General features: G+C 44.7%; 1 protein-coding gene across 2 annotated transcripts in view; it reads left to right on the forward strand.

Annotated features, from left to right (window-relative positions):
* The window catches only part of NCKIPSD (NCK interacting protein with SH3 domain), a 127,148-nt gene that overhangs the window by 56,622 nt on the left and 56,333 nt on the right, over positions 1-14,193 (forward strand). For both annotated transcript variants that reach the window (XM_054978471.1, XM_054978472.1), the window contains exon 4: positions 12,136-12,223. In XM_054978471.1, coding sequence (XP_054834446.1) covers positions 12,136-12,223 — 88 coding nt within the window. The remainder of the gene's footprint in view (positions 1-12,135; positions 12,224-14,193) is intronic.

A 14,193-nucleotide genomic window follows, 5' to 3' on the forward strand; every position in this document is an offset into this window, starting at 1 on the left:
AGCGTAGATTCAGAGCCCCAGCTTCCAACACTTGATGGGGCGGTGCGATGGGACTCCGAGGGTTAGGAGCCTGGGGGTGATCATGGATGCCTCCTTGAAAATGGAGGCCCAGGTCACAGCGGTTGTCAGGATGTTGTTCTTCCATCTCCAACAGACCAGACAGCTCACCCCCTATCTTTCAACCCACGACTTAATTACAGTGGTCCTGGCAATGGACACCTCCAGGCTAGACTACTGTAACGCGCTGTACACAGGGCTCCCCTTAAACTTGATCCGGCGGTTACAACTGGTCCAAAATGCGGCAGCGCATGTCATCACCGGAGTGCCTTCTAATGCACACATAACACCGGTACTGTGCCAGCTGAACTGGTTACTGGTAGAGCACCACATCAGGTGCAAGATCTTGGTATTAACCTACAAAGGCCTATGCGGACTGGGACCGACGTATCTGCGGGACCGCCTCTCCCTATATGAGCCCCAGAGGACACTTTGATCCAGCGATAAACAGCTGTTAATGGTCCCTGGCCTCAGGGAGGCCCTCCTAGAGTTGACCAGAGCCAGGGCCTTTTCGGTCCTGGCTCCAGCCTGGTGGAATGCTCTGTCTAAAGAGACCAGGGTCCAGACGGATTTGCTATCCTTCCGCCAGGCCTGAAAGATAGAGCTGTTCCGCCAAGCGTACGGTTGACGCTGGCTGGGCCTCCCCGCCGGCCAGATAGAGGAGAACGTGCCCCCCTACTGGAAGAACTTACCGCTCAGCCTTGTTAAATACTTTTGGAGATGGTTGGGTGGTTGTCTTTGGAGAAGTCTGCTGCTGTATGTTTTTTTAAAAAAATATTTATATGGTTTTATTGGTTTTAAAGCTATTTGTATTTTAAATTATTATACCGGTTGTAATCTGCCCTGAGCCTGCTGATGCAGGGAGGACGGAATATAAATTGAATCAAATAAATAAATTAAATAAATAAATAAATAAAATTTGAATTGGTGGGGGGTGGGGGGAGGAATTGGGTAGTAGTAATCCCATCCTAGAAATATTAGGCATCCTTATCAGGTTGGCAGTACCAAGATGCACACTTAATCTTGGCATGCTTGGATGTCCCTCTTTACATTTTTTTTAAAAGCAGGTATGTTATATAACCTCAAGCATTTCATTTTCTGAGAGAATAAAGAATTGCCCATACAAGGGTGTGATTGATGATGTAGTCTTTATTTTATGAAACCCCCTGTAGAAAAATGGTGTTGAGAGAGAGAAATTTCTTTTGCTGCCGTTTGTCTTAACAAGCTCCTTTTATCTCATTGGTAATTCTTTGGAGTTTGGCAAAAATCAGCATGAAGTCGACCAGATGCTTTGCAATTTCACAGGCTGTGGTGGATGTCTAGAGAACCAGCTACAGGGGAAAAAACATGTTTGAAAGATCCAGTAGCAAAAGAAACTCAAGCTGACTCCAAAACTGACAAAGGAACAGCATGAGGGAAAGCATGTAGTTCCAACCTTGTGTTTGCCTCAAAATTGGTAAATGAACAAGTGAATGAACCTGAGATGGTATAGCTGGTGCTGTTAGGTCCAGTGATCATGTTGTTGGAATGAATATGGGGACAGAGTTGGTGTTATGAGCCTGGGCCTAGTGAGGTCTAGTGGCTCTGGGGAAGCCTCCACTAAAGTGACTGCAGAGCCTACATTTTCTAGGTTCCCTTTGGCCCCTGTTATTGGGTAAGAGGAGATTCTGAGGGAAAAATTGTACCAGTAGGGAGATGGTGCCTGAGATAAGGGATAAAAGGCCTCACCACAGTGGGAGGGTGTTCACTCCTGGGAAGCAGAGCTGAGGAGAGGCTGCTGCAGATGGAGTGTTCCATCATCCAGAAGGGGTGAGAGAGTTGGAAACCAGTCGCCAGGTGACAGTTAAGAACAGTCTAGTTAGACGCGTTAGGATGTTATAGTTTGGTTTGTTCACCCACCTTTTACTATTCTCTTTACTTTACAAAGTTTTGAACGCCAGTTGCTAATAAACCTTTTTAATAAAGTTCTTTATTATTCTGCCTGGGTCCTCATGCCTCATTCGGTCCCATAATAAATCAGTCGTACTGGGAAAAAGTAAACAGAAGGGGTTGGTTGGGTGCTCTGGCCCCTTCCAAGGAAACTTGTACCAGAGTAGTGGCAGCCTACACAGATAGCTTTCCTGGGCCTCAGCCAGCTGTTACAGTTGGCATCTTGGTTTATTGCAGGCCCTGGTCTCCAAGTCTGTGTCCATGTTAGGCAGTACATTATTATGAGTCAGAAGTTGTTTTAAGATTAGTGGGCTGCCTGGGCAAGAAAAGATTTCCCTCCCAATGCTTGTGAGAGAAGAGTATCATTATCCAATACAGGTTGCAAATTATTAAGGATGCAAATTTGATAGTGATGTTATTAAACTTGCTGGATTTTCTTTGATTGGAGTGAAAGTTGCTTTTACAGGATCTGCAGTAGTATTAATTTAAAGAAAATGTTCAGATCTTTGGTTCATTGTCGTTCTTCTGTGCAGCCCCACATTGGGACTGTGCTTGCTCAGGCCTGCTCTGGAGAGAGATTTTTAGCTCTAGAGACCTGGTGCTCCTGGCCATCTGCGTATGCGTGGCTTTTCCTGCCTGAACGCTGCATGAGACGGGAACGCCCTTTCACCCCTCTGTTCTCTTTTCGCCATCAGTGAAAGAGATCGTATTTCGCTCTATTCCTCGCTTTTCTGACCGTTGTTAGTTGTAGCGTAGTTTACTTTGTAGTTAGATAGTTATATGGCTGTCGTTTGTAGTTTTATATAGTTATATAGTTCATAGTTAGTTTGTTCATTTCTTGAAAATTCCTGTTATCCGATTTTTCCTCTTCGGAGGTTGCATTTTTACATTGGCGAGATGTCACAGAAAGCACTGTTCAAAAAGTGTGCTAAGTGCAGCGCAAAGATGCTTCACACTGATGAGCATGCCTTATGCCTCTTATGTTTGGGCGAATCCCGCAATGTTTCCGCTTGCCTCCATTGCCAAAGATTTACTCTGAAGGCACGCAGTGATTGGGCAGCACGTCTCAAAGCAGCCCTGTGGGAAATGGTGTTGTCGGGTCCTTCTAAACCAGCAGTGCAATCAACTGTGGAATCTGACCCGACTCCCTGTTCCAAGCCAGTGATCCTTTAGATCCCAACTGACAGGAATCCACAAAATCACCGGTTCTGACCCCATTGGAACCGACGACCAAGGGAACCGAGCCTCAGGGATCTGAGGCGACTATTAAGCGGAAGTCGGGCTCGTCAAAACGCCGCTCCCCAAAACCGACCAGTTCAGAGCGAGCTTCCTTGGAACCAGTTCCAAAGAAGGCCAAGGCTAAAACAAAGCATTTAAAGAGGCCTGCCTGCACGCCCTCACATAAGGGACAGCACCATTTGGCAACATCTATTCCCTCCCTTATAATTGAGGAGGAGGTTGTTCAGCAAGTCTTTACTCCTTTTCCCCCTCTGACTGCTGCATTTCAGCTGGAATACAACCACCACCACCACCACCACCACCACCACCACCAATTTATATACCACCCTTCAGGACAACTTAATGCCCACTCAGAGCAGTTTACAAAGTATGAAGGGGAAAGCGTTGGCAGTGATCCAGATGCAGCCTTTTCTGCAGCTTCTGACCCGAGTCCATCTCAATCGGATCCAAGGGTCTTTATACCTCCACCTCCCATTCTGATGCTGTCGGCTCCAGTGCAATCTGCTCTGCCGACCCAGCCACAGCCAGCACAGCAGTACTTACCTTATTCCTGGCCTTTCCCACTGTCTGTTCTATTGACGGCAAATGCCACAATTCCGAGCTGGCACTATACACCTGTTTATCAGCAACAGTCATCTGCCTGGCACAAATTCATGTGCTGGTTGCAATCTGCGGCAGCATTACCCCCTCCTGTGGCGCAACCAACCGCAATGCAACAGCTTCCATTGGAGGTCCCAGGCTCATCTCTGCATCAACCTCCACTGCAGCTGCATTCCGCCTCGGGATTGGAGGAGGACATGGAGACATTGGTCTCCAATCCATCCCCAGAGGAGACATAGGGGACCCCACCTCATCCTCTCCCACAGAGGACTATCAACTTTTCTCGGAACAAATGTTGAGAATGGCCAAGGCACTTGAGCTGGACGTCTCTTCCGCTTCCTCCAAGCCCAAAAGTAAGGTGTTTCAGGCACTCTATTCTGACTCGACAGCGTCTGTAGCCTTTCCTGCAGTAGAGGACTTATTGGGTATTGCCCATGGAGTGTGGGAGAAGCCTGCCTCCATCCCTGCCACATCTCAGAAAGCAGAGGGGTACTATAAGCGGAAACAGCAAGACTACTCTTTTCTTTTCAATCATCCAAAGCCGCCCTCATTGGTGATGGAGGAAGTACAACCAAAGAGCAAGTATGGGTCGCACTCCTCCCTGAGCAACAGAGAAGGCCATAAGCTTGACCAGCTGGGGAGGAAGATTTATTCCTCAGCAGCCTTAAATTTATGGATCACCAACTACCAGGCCATAATGGGATCCTACAACTTGTTTCTCTGGAAAAGACTTTCTACCTATGTAGCGACCGTACCAGAAGACAAGAGGTCAGTGGTACGGATCCTCCAAGGGGAGGCCACTCATTTGGCAAAAGAGCAAATAACAGCAGCAAGCATGAAGCCAATTACACTGCCCAGGCTATAGCATTGGCAGTGGTACTGAGGCACCACTCATGGCTTAGATCAACTGCGCTAACCCCTGACAAGCACAGCAAGATAGAGGACTTCCCCTTCGAGGGCACTTCCCTCTTCTCTGAGAGAATGGACAAGTCATTGACACAGATGAAAAATGACAGACAGACAGCACACTTTCTGGGAGTCATTGCCCCCCAACAGCAGTCTCAACAGCAGCATTACTGCACTGTACTCGGGGAAGACATTAGTACCAACACAGAAATACGAGGTACACTTACCAGCCTTACCAACATTTTCTGCCCTACAAGGGATACTCATCATATCAATGTACTTCAGGAAGAAGGTCCAGTAGATTGAGGTCGAAGCAAGGCCAACCACAGTCTCCCAAACAACTTCAGCCTTTGAAACCTGTTTGCTGACTGACTGCCCCAGTTGGTGCACAACCCAGCTCCTTTCGGGACAAGCTGGCACCTTTTGTTGCCCAGTGGAAGATGATCACCACTGAATCTTAGGAATGGCCATAGTTCAGAATGGCTACCATTTAATTTTTGGTGATACACCTCCCTTATGCAGTTCTGGGAGATCAGCTACTTTTTCTTGCCATTTCTGAGTTGATAGATAAGGGGGCTGTAGAGAGAGGTCCCTCTGAGTGCTCCTAAATTAGGGTTTTACTCACATTACTTTACAGTTGAGAAGAAGGACAGTGAAATAAGACCAGTCCTTGATTTAAGGCAACTCAATACGTTCATTAAAGTTGAGAAATTTTGAATGTTAACACTTGTTGATGTCATTCATTATCTTGAAGTGGATTCTCGGTTTGCAGTTCTTGATCTTAAGGACACATATTTCCATATTTCCATACACCGTTCCTATAGGAAATACTTACATTTTTGCTATGCAGATGAGACATTCCAATACACAGCACTGCCTTTTGGGCTTTCATCAGCCCCACGGGTATTCACTAAGTGCATGTCATTAGTGGTGGCCTTTCTCAGATCAAGGGGATGCACTATCTACCCTTATTTCGACGACTGGCTCCTTGTGGATCGGTCAAGGGAAGCTCTACTAAAACACATACAGCTCTCAATCACCACTATCTCCAGGCTAGGTCTCATGATTAATTGGAAAAAGTCCACCCTTGAACCAACACAGACCATACAGTTTATTGGAGCCCTTTTAGATGCAAAAGCGGGTAGAGCTTTCCTACCCCAGGAAAGTTGGGGACCATACAGTCTCTTGTGAGACAAATAGAGTTGAAACAGTTTCAGCCTGCAAAGGCAGTTCCGTAATTGTTGGGTCTCATGGCCTGTACCACGGGTGTCACCCCATTTGCACGTTTCTTTATGAGGCCTCTGCTGAACTGGTTCATCAGGGGTTTTGACCTCACTAAGGACTCACAATCTAAGGGTTTTTCGATTCCTAGAGCTGTCATTAGATCCCTACAATGGTGGACCAGTTCAGATAATTTGCTTAGGGGCACTCTGTTTGGGATTCACTGTCCAGAGATAAGTCTAATCACTGATGCCTCTCTCTGGGGTTGGGGAGGACATTTGGGGGGAACTCTCGATTCAGGGTACTTGGTCCCCCTCAGAATCCAAACTACATATTAATGTATTAGAACTGAGGGCTATACGCTATTCACTTACCTCTTTTGCAGGGATGGTACGAGACAAGAGGGTGCAGGTGAATACAGACAATACCACCGCTCTGTACTATTTGAACAAACAGGGAGGAACAGCCTCCCTAACCCTCTGCAAAGAGGCCACTCATCTATGGCTGTGGGCAATCCACAACAACACCCACCCTCGGGTGATACATATAGCTGGCAAGACAAATATAAGGGTGGACACACTCAGCAGATACTTAAGCCACATCATGAACGGTCAATCAGTGACAAGTATCTTCTTCTGACCTTCAGGAGATGAGGGTTCCCAAAGGTCGATCTATTCGCTACATCCCAGAATGCCAAGGCCAGACTGTCTGGCTCACGAGTGGGGTTAGACAGCCGCTCAATTGGAGACACTTTCCAAGTTCAATGGGACAAGGGACTGTTTTATGCATTCCCCTGATACTTCTCCTCCCCCAGGTATTGTGCAGGGCCCGACACTATCAGACTCATTGCATTCTCATTGCACCCTTTTGGCCCTGCAGAGAATGGTTTCCCCTAATCTGGCAAATGGCCAAGGGTCAGTGCCTCAGACAACCAGTAACTCCAGATCTTCTATACAGGGGAAAGCTTATGCATCACGATGTCAAGACCCTCAATCTTGCAACTTGGCTGTTGTTCCTAACTCATTAGCGTTCTCCAGGGAAGTAACACAAATTTTGTTGAATGCTAGGAAACCCTCTACGAGATTATCATATTCCTTTGAGTGGAACAGGTTTACCATATGGGCAACGGAAAGGGGTTTATTCCCTTTCTCCTGTCCCATACCCAGGATTTTTGACTACTTTCTGTCCCTGCTGTGCAAGGGTCTTACGGCCTCATCCATCAAAGTCCATTTGACTGCTGTATCAGCCTTCCACGAATATGTGGATGGTAAGACCCTGTTCTCCCATCACGCATCCAAGCAATTCCTGAAGGGAGTACTCCATACCTTTCCCCCTAAGAGGGCCCCTACCCCTCAATGGAGTCTCTCTCTGGTCCTGGCTGAGTTAATGCTTCCCCCGTTTGAACCACGGGGGCAATGCCCAATAGCCTTTCTATCCTGGAAGGCAACTTTCCTTGTCGCCATTACCTCCCTGAAGAGGGTAGGAGAGTTGGGTGCCCTAAGTAGGTCCACCCTTTCTACAGTTTTTCTCACAAAAGGTGGTATTACATCCTAGTCTCAGGTTTACACCCAAGGTAGTGTTGAACTTTCATTTAAACCAGAGAACTTCCCTTCCAGTCTTCTTTCCCAAGCCCACTTCAGATGCAGAACGCCCACTGCATACCTAAAGAGGGCTTTATTGTATTACATAGACAGAACAAAACCATTCTGTAGGTCCAAATCCCTGTTCATATGTTACGTTGGCCCAAGGAAGGGTCTACCTACATCTAATCAGTCCCTGTCTAGATGGATAGTAGCACCCATCAGGAAATGTTATGTTACTGCAAAGACCCCATGCCCAGGGACAATCAGGGCACACTCAACTCGATCACAGTCTTCTTTGGCAGCCTTTCTTCATGGAGCACCTCTGTGGGACATTTGTCAGGCTGCCACGTGGCCATCTCTAGATACCTTTATCAGGCATTATGCAGTGGACGCCAGCTCCAGATCAGATGCAGCTGCGGGAACGGCAGTGCTCCAATCTTTATTTACGTAGGAGTCTCCTCACACCTGCCCCCATTGGTGAATAGCTTGTTATACTCCCAGTGTGGGGCTGCACAGAAGAACGACGAAAACAGTGTTGCATTTATTTGTAACTGTTGTTCGTCGAGTTCATTCTGTGCAGACACACGTTCCTTCCCTCCTACCCCGCTGTGACAAGACGAATATTGTTAGACCCTCTGGTGGCGTAGGAGAACTAAGGGGTGAAAGGGTGCTCCGTGTCTTACGCAGCATTCAGGCGGGAAAAGCCACACATGTGCAAATGGCCAGGAGCGCCCTTTTCGAGGTCTCTAGAGCTAAAAATCTCTCTCTGGAGCAGGCCTGCACAAGCGCAGTCCCAATGTGCGTCTGCACAGATTGAACTCGACAAACAACAGTTACAGGTAAGTGCAACACTGTTATATGATTAAGTTAGCTTAGTTGTTGAGTACCAAGAAATGCATTTGCAAAATTCTCTTCCCCTCCCTGTATTGCTGAAGCCATTTAGCATATCATAGTTGTGAGGTTGGCATATGTTATAAAATAATATTGTACTTATCCTTTTCATTGACTTAGCTGCTGGTGATAAACAAACCAAAAGAAATCTAGTTTGTGAAACATAATGCACTTACATTACAATATTTTTATTTAGAAAGTTTAGCACTCGAATATTTAAACAAACCAAATTTGTTTGTGCGGAACCAGAAATTACTAGAAATTTAGTATTTGGCCATCACAATCTGAAAGTTTCTTCAGACATTATATTGACTTTTTCAGTGTGAACTGGAGTCCTTAAGATTCTAACAGAGTTGCCTTGATGACAAATGGGTTGTGCCCCCTATTCACTGCACCCTCTTTTTATCCCTAGCACAGAATTGTCAGATAATTACAGTTAGCGCATACATTTCTAAAGAAATGCTTAAAAAGGGACATCATTATGAAACTAGAATTGCTTCCTGTGGTCCAATCTTTATTCTAAGATTATTCCAATGCCACCATCAGAAAGTGATGGCACTTACCAGGAGGCAAAATCAACAGTGGGCCCACTTTGTTCATTTAGAAATTGTCAGTCTTCAGTCCACATAAATCTCACAGCTGGGTAGAAGGGCACAAAGAATGCCTTTCAAAATTACTGGCAAAATGCCCTTTCCATCCCCCTGCAAGCGGACTGAAGCCAACTTAACCTTTCAATGAACTGACTTTGTGTGCTCTGAGAAATGTTTGATCAGCTGCCCCTGATCATTATTCAGCAGTTCTCCTAGACTACTGTAGGGATTCTTAACATCGTACCCATTTCCATGGAGCATCTCAATTTGACCATTATTTGTCCTTTAGCTACAGATTAAAAACTATGTAGTCATCAGAGAGCACAGCTCAGGAAATCCATTTTTAAATAGGGTACAAAGTCTTACAGATAAGACAAGACACTTAGTTTTGCATAAACAAGGCTTATTTTTAACTCTGAAGCTATGAAGATGATGAAGTGATTTCCTCAGTATTGTGACATAGGATGTAATTACACTTTATACCAGTAAACATGTTTCCCAGTGCATGCTTGCCAGTTAATACAAAAGCAGAGGGGGCATGAGAAAGTGGGGAGCTTGACCCATCCCTCTGATTTCCCCTGCCAAATTACTCCTGCAAGAGTCTCCTGCCCCCACACTAACATATGCTATCAAGTGTCAGCAGTGCCCTTCCACTCTCACATTTTGACAAACAGGTCCATCTCTTCGCAAAAGAATAAATGGATATAAATCTGACATTAAGAATCTAAGCACTCAAAAACCAGCAGGAGAACATTTTAATCTTCCAGGACATTCCACTGCTGACCTAAAAGTGGCTATTCTCAAACAAAGAAGCTTCAAGAGCAGATTACAACATGAGATTGATGAATTTGTTCATTTACAAGTTCAGAACAATTAAACCCGCAGAGCTCAATAGAAACATGGGATTCTTATCTCACTAAGATGCTAAATTCTTTTCTAATCAGCTGCATTGTACTTTTACATCCCAACCCCCTTCTTTTATCTGCCCCACCTCCTGACTGGGATATAAAAACTCAAGGATCTGCACTCCTCCCTGTATCTGAACAAGGGCGCTTTAACTCTCAAAAGCTTATACCCTGAAAATCTTGTTGGTCTCTAAGGTGCCACCGGACACAATTTTTGCTTGCAGGAATGCTATTTTTATGTCCCATTTTTTTTATTTGTGGTGAGGGAGGAGGATATTTCAGTGATGATGTATTTAAAAATTAAGAACTGCTGGATTTGAATGTTTGGTTAACTTAATGCTCTTCTGCTTTATACCTAAGGGATCAACCATGGGCAGTCCATGATCAGAATTTTACATCAGTTTTAAAAAAACCAAATAGCAATCATGGTGAGGACCACTTGTGCCATGTGGGGTGGAGGGGTTATACTTCTCCCCCCCCCCAATTTTATTTATTTATTTACTTCATTTAGACTCCACCTTTTTCCACAGTGGTGACCTAAAGTGGCTTACGTTATTTTTTTCTCCATTTTATCCTGACAGCAGCCCTGTGAGGTAGGTTAGGCTGAGAGAGTGTGACTGGCCCAAGGTCACCTAGCAAACTTTCAGGACAGAATGGGGATTTGAACCGGGTTCTCCAAGATCCTAGTCTGAAACTCTGACCACTACATCATGCTGGCTCCACACAGGCTTTATATAATACTGCCCCTTTCTCCTTGCCCAGCAGAGCCCCAGTTCAGATCAGCTCTCCTTCCCATCCCAGTGTGATAGCTTTACAAAAATACCAAAAGCAAATCTGTTGGGAATTCCTGATCATGGATCGTCTGTGCCACCTACAACTTGGTCTTTACATTCAAAAACAAGTTGTTCCAAACTATAAAATATTCTTGGTGTTCTTTCCATGTTCATCCCTACCCTGAATTAAGAGACAAGCAGGTGACCTCTGAGGAACTCAGAGGAGAGGGGGAAATCCCATCTCTACCTACCCACAATACCCCCCCCTTTCTGTCCTTTTCCTCACTGTACCACTTATTCCTTCCCAGCACCTGCCTCGGGATCTTCTTTTCTGCGACCTCCACTTCCTCCTGGTCTCAGTGTCCCTGCCTCCTCTTCCTACTTCAACTCTGCTGCCATGTCTTACTTACCCTCCTGCCACTGCCTTGCCCCCTCCACCCCTCCCCTTCTGCCACTGCTTTCTCCCCTTCCTCTCAGCTGCTCCTTACTTTAAAGAAAGAACCAGTTGCAGGGGGTTGCTAGGCAACCTGGCAATGCAAACTATGATTGCACAAGATCTTGGTGTATTTTTGAAATTGCAGTGTGTGTAGGTGCATACATAGCTTCTCCATTGCAGGGGGTTAAACAGCCCTCTCCCCCGTGTGTGTGTGTGTTTTTTTTACTTTTGAGATCCTAGGGAATCTTTCCTTTTTTGTTTGTGTTAACATTTTATGGCTGGAGAATATTGCAGGGTCTTCTCTTAAACTATGAATTTTTGTCTCAGAAGCTCGCAGAATTGTAAGAGACTGTCTAGACTAGCCCCGCCCATCCCTTTCACAATTCACACTATACAATCATTATTTAAAAGCTATCTGCTCACAGGGGTGTGCATGAAGTTGGATGCATACTAGCTGTAGAGTTCTTAGGACTGTTGAAGCTTTTCCTGGCAGGCTTCTCTGCAGGGAATGAACAGCATTGTAAAATGGCCCTGTCTAACCTAAGATTTCTCCTGTCTAAGTAAAATTGGACTGAGTGCATTAATGTGAAGAAAACCTCCACGCCTCCAGTCTTTGTCTTTATTCTTTTGCAATGATAATTTGTTGCATGGATCACTCCAAATGCATTTAATATGCACATGGCTTGCTGCCTCTGTGGAGGGGCTAAAAGCAACATAAAACGTACACATTTGACAGGCCTCTGCAAGGCAAGCACAGCGCACTGCTGAACATAGCAATTAAACATGCTGCTTTTCCTGTCATCAGGCGGGAGGAAATCAACATGTTCAGAGTTTCTCCTTTGCTCTTGCAGGAAGCTGATTATTTATTAATGTGGCTGTCCTCAAGAGGAATCCTTAAATAAGAACAATATTGGAACAAATTGTTGCATACATGAAAATAACTTTTTTCTGACAAATGTCTTGCTTGTCTGCTGCCTTTGATAGTTCTAAAATGTTTCCCTCTAGATCCCACCACAGCCGCGCCGTTCTGCTCCCATTACTCCCCCGCCGCCAGAGAAGCGCAAGAATATCCAGACAGCTGCCTCCATTAAAAGTAAGAAAAAGGGCTTTTCAGGTGTATGACATGAAAATCAGATGGTGTAGTATAAGTAATGTACTGATTTAACAACAGTGCTGGCTCACTGCACCCTGTTGTGGAAAAGAGGATATTAGATGCTAAATATTTACCTTGAATATTCAAAGCATGGGCGTAGCCTTAGAACACAGCATTTCTCATTATTGAATTGGCAAGCGTGAGTGCAAGTGTGGGGTGAACTCAGGGCTACATTTAGATAGGAGGTAGGGGTGTGTGTTTGTGTGAGTAAACTTGTTCACATGGGAAGGTTTGCATGTCTGTCACATAAGACATGAGTATTATAGAAAACTCAAATACTATGTGCCCATTTCCACTTTGAGCTGATATTGTAAGCGGAGTATAACCAGATTTTGTGCATTGTTGTAATCAGTCTTGCAGATAAACATGTGCTTATGATGGTCATATTAGGTTTTTATTTGGAGTGATCACTCCTATTCATGAAAAAGCTATGCCATGAGAATGACCCCCAGAGTTTTCCCTTACACATTGGTCTCCTTTTCCTTCAGTCTATATGGAGTAGCACAGCCAGGTGTAAAAAGATTGCCTCGTTTTCTCTAGACCAGGATGTGATAACTCCATATATCACAAGGGGGAGCCCACTAATAATGCAGTGATGGAGGTCTCGGTTAAGACTGAGCTTTCTGAGAACCTGTCCCTCCTGCTCTTTGTTCTGGTCTATACTACTGGTATATTCTCAGAAATGGGGCTCTTTCAGCTTTTACCAAGAGGGTGTGTCAGCTACATAGGTGTTGGCAGGTAACAACCGTGTTGACAATAACTGGGTGGGGGGGAGACTATAAATGAAGTACATAAATAAAAGAATAAATACTGAGTTGTGCTGATACAAAGCAGCAACAAGTAGCTGGCTGGGACCTCTACACTACACATGCTTCAGTTAGCTTTCTTTAAACTGGATAGGGACTACGAAGCTTCTGCTTGGCAAAGCCCCATCACAGCTCCATCATCCATGGGCAGGTCTTCCCATGAGTAACAGTGAGTTCTTTTATGAGTCCTGGAAGAGGAGGGAGGTGCAAGTTAAGGGCATATAGTGACTAAAACATGAGCTATTCACTGCAGTTCATAGGGAAGTGCAGGGAATTCTGTGACTCTTTTTGGATAATCCTTGTTAGAGTTGCGTCAGACAATAATGCCTGACCATAGTTGGTTGCTGTAACCTTGATGTATATCCCAAATGAGCCATGGGTTAAGTGTCCAAGCTAGCCCTTCTAAGAAAATTGGCATCAGAAAGACCTATCTATTACCTTGCAAGCAGAAAGACTGGAGAGGTGAGGAATTTTCCACTGCCTGTCCAACCATGTCAAACCAGGCATCTTGGTTTGTAGCCGGTCCTTATCCATGGATTTTGGTTTCCTAGTACTAGTTCACATGTTAAAGGCAGCCTTTCAGAGAAGTCCATATGTTTGCTAGCTCACCTGCCTGCATATATGTGGATTAAATAAAACTGTAACAATGGTTTTTTAAAAATCCTTACATGTAAATGTATATAAAACAGCTGTTTTGCTGTTAAAGGATGAAAACTAAATGTATGCAACTTACATGTAATTTCCATTGAACTCACTGGGACTTACTTTCAAGTCAATATGCATAAAATTGGTCTATAATTATTTCAAATATTGTTCACAGTGGAGTTTTGCAGTTAAAATTAATCCTCTACTTTCTTTCCTTAATTTGGCCCCTAAATTCAATTTCAGTAACCAAACTCACCATATCTAGTAATAAGAAGTTTGGGGATAGGCTGTATCCAATAAGCATTTTTCAGTTTGATTCTTAAGAACTAATAACTGGAACTACGAAGAAGGAAGAAACTACTAGCCTTCCAGATTCCGAATGAGTCTGCCTCGGGGTATGGAAGAGAAAGTAAGCAGAAGAAGATAATGCAGAACCTGCATTACTAAGGTAGAATAAAT

This window comes from Eublepharis macularius, chromosome 4 (assembly GCF_028583425.1).
Source record: "Eublepharis macularius isolate TG4126 chromosome 4, MPM_Emac_v1.0, whole genome shotgun sequence".
NCBI classification, from domain to species: domain Eukaryota; kingdom Metazoa; phylum Chordata; class Lepidosauria; order Squamata; family Eublepharidae; genus Eublepharis; species Eublepharis macularius.